This window comes from Apaloderma vittatum, unplaced genomic scaffold, assembly GCF_000703405.1.
Source record: "Apaloderma vittatum isolate BGI_N311 unplaced genomic scaffold, ASM70340v1 scaffold24324, whole genome shotgun sequence".
Lineage (NCBI taxonomy): Eukaryota > Metazoa > Chordata > Aves > Trogoniformes > Trogonidae > Apaloderma > Apaloderma vittatum.
This window is the reverse complement of record NW_009712468.1, coordinates 1-2,706: the sequence shown is the minus strand read 5'-3', so window position 1 is coordinate 2,706 and position 2,706 is coordinate 1. Positions and strand designations below refer to the sequence as shown.

The 2,706-nt window shown below is 55.7% G+C and overlaps 1 protein-coding gene across 1 annotated transcript; it reads right to left on the bottom strand.

Moving 5' to 3' along the window:
- Positions 1 to 6: 6 nt before the first annotated feature.
- On the bottom strand, positions 7 to 2,701 carry LOC104269555 (neuroblast differentiation-associated protein AHNAK-like; the record flags this gene model as incomplete). Its single annotated transcript, XM_009868002.1, has 1 exon — positions 7 to 2,701. A coding segment is annotated over one exon (2,695 nt), but the record flags the coding sequence as incomplete, so codon positions are not given.
- Positions 2,702 to 2,706: the final 5 nt, after the last annotated feature.

Sequence of the window (2,706 nt, the reverse complement as noted above, 5' to 3'; positions counted from 1 at the left end):
CTTCGCCGGCGATGTCTACGCCGCCCCGGAGGCTTGGTCCTTTCAGCTTCAGGTCAACGTCTGGTGACTGCGCTTGAAATTTCGGCCCTTTCAGTTCCACATCGGGTCCTTCCAAACCTTTCACTTGGGGACCTTCAAGACCAACGTCGGCCCCATTCACCCCGGGGCTGGAAATACCGAACTGGGGGAGCTTGAGGGACGGGAGCTTGATCGTCCCACCCAAGATCTCCAAACCAACATCAGACGCGTCCGCCGAAGCTTTGGGGGATTGGACGGTGGCGGAAACGTCAAGATCTCCTTTCACCTTTGGTCCTTTCAGGTTGACATCCAAACCTTTCACGTCCACCTCCAGCGGGCGGATGGAGGAGTCGACGCCTCCTTTCACGCTCAGCTCCGGCGCCTCCAGCGTCGGTGATTTCACCTTGGGCAGCTTCACCTTCCCTCCCAAACTTCCGATGTCGACACCTGGCACGTCCACGGTGACGTTGGGCCCTTCCACGGAGCTCGAAACATCCAGTTTTGGTCCTTGGAGGTTTCCATCAAAAGCCAGGCCAGAGATTTGGGGCCCTTTGAGCTTTATTTCGGGACCTTCCAGTTCTACTCCAGGAACGCCGACTCCACCTTTTACTTTTGGTCCTTTCACGTCGAAGCCGACCTCCGGCCCCGAGAGCGAGGGGACGTTGACGTCGAGTCCTTTCAGGTCACCCTCGATTTGCACCTGCCCGCCGGGAAGTTGGAGCTTCGGTTTGTTCACGGAAGCGTCGAGGTCGACGTTGAGATTCGGGCCTTTGACATCGAGGTCGGGCGCTTTGAGATCCCCTTCGATTTTGGGGACGGAGGCCTCTGCCCGGAATCTGTGCGATTTCAGGTCAAACTCGACGTCAGGGAAGGAGATTTTCCCAAACATGGGTTTCTTCCCTTTGGGGGACTTGACTGCCGCGTCGCCACCTTTTAGCGTCACATCTGGGCCGGTGACGTTGACGTCCAGGTCGGGAGATCTCAGATTCGCGTCGAGGTCTCCACCGGCCACGTTGACGTCGAAGCCGCCTTTTTTCCCTTTGACCTTGGGGCCGCTCATGTGAATTTTGGGCATCTTGAACTTGCTCTTCTTCCCCTTTCCGCCAACGCTGATGTCGGGCGACTCCACGTTGAGCTCCACCTCTGGTAAATCCACTTCCGCTGCCGGTGCCTTGATTTCGGCTTTCGGGCTTTTCATCCCAAACCCAAACTTTGATTTCTTGAACTTGGGGAATTTGACGTTTGCCTCCGGGCCTTCGACGTTGAGGTCAGGACATTCGACGTCGACTTCGGGGCTTTTGACTCCGAATTCGGGGCCCTTGAGCTCGACTTCAGGACCTTTGAGGTTGCCTTCGATCTTTGGTGTCGAAAGGTCGAAGCCACCCTTCGTTTTGTGGCCTTTCAGGCTCAAGTCGATCTCGGGCATTGAAATCTTGGGAACAGTCACGTGCATTTCGGGCATCTTCATTTTAGGACCTTTCAGTTTGCCCTCAGGACCTTCGACGCTCACCTCTGGGACGCCAATGTCAACCTTGGGGCCCTCAAGATCAACCTCGGCCTTTGGCAGCTTCACGTCAACGTCGGGACCTTCTCCTTTGAAGCCCAACTTGGGCAGCTTCATTTTAGGCATCTTGATTTTTCCTTCCAGACCATCGACGTCAACCTCTGGGCCCTCAATGGTGACTTTGGGGCCCTTGACGTCGACTTCAGGACCCTTCAGACCTCCCTCAAGCTTCGGGCCGTGAAGGTCGGCGTCTCCTTTCATCTTCAGGCCCTTCAGGTTCAAATCGATGTCCGGCATGGAGATCTGGGGGGTCTTCACATGCATTTCTGGCATTTTGAACTTAGGGCCTTTCACTTTTCCTTCGGGCCCTTCGATGGTCACATCAGGCGCTTGAATGTCCAACTTGGGGCCTTTGATGTCAACGTCGGGACACTGGAGATCCCCTTCCAGCTTGGGTGCGGAGACCTCGATGTCTCCCTTCAGCTTGGGGCCCTTCAGGTTGAAGTCAACGTCGGGCATGGAGAACTTGGGCGCCTTGATGTGCATCTCGGGCATCTTGAACTTGGGGCCTTTGAGTTTCCCTTCAGGGCCTTCAATGGTCACATCGGGACCCTCAACGTCCAGCTTGGGGGCTTTCACGTCAATGTGGGGGGCTTTGAAGTCACCTTCAAGGCCAGGTGAGGAAAGACCTACGTCTCCTTTCAGCTGAGGCCCCTTGATGTTAAAGTCGACCTTGGGAGCCTTGATGTTCATCTCAGGCATCGTGAATTTGGGACCTTTGACGTTGCCATCCACGTTAAGATCAGGAGCTTCTAGGCTGGGGCCTGAAAGGTCGAGGTCTCCCTTGGGGAGGTTCACGTCCACGTCCACACCCTCCCCTTTAAAGCCAGGCATGGAGAACTTGGGCATTTTGAATTTGGGCAGCTTGAATTTACACTCCGGGCTGTCAACGTTGACATCGGGGGCTCCGAGCTCTAAGGCAGGAACTCCAACATTGACCTCAGGACCTTTGAGCTCACACTCGACTCCCGGCACGGCCATGTCTACGTCTCCTTTGATTTTGGGACCTTTCAGGTTCAGATCGAGGTCAGGCATGGAGACCTTGGGCGCCTTGATGTGCATCTCGGGCAGCTTGAACTTGGGGCCCTTCAGTTTCCCCTCAGGACCTTCAATGTCCACCTCTG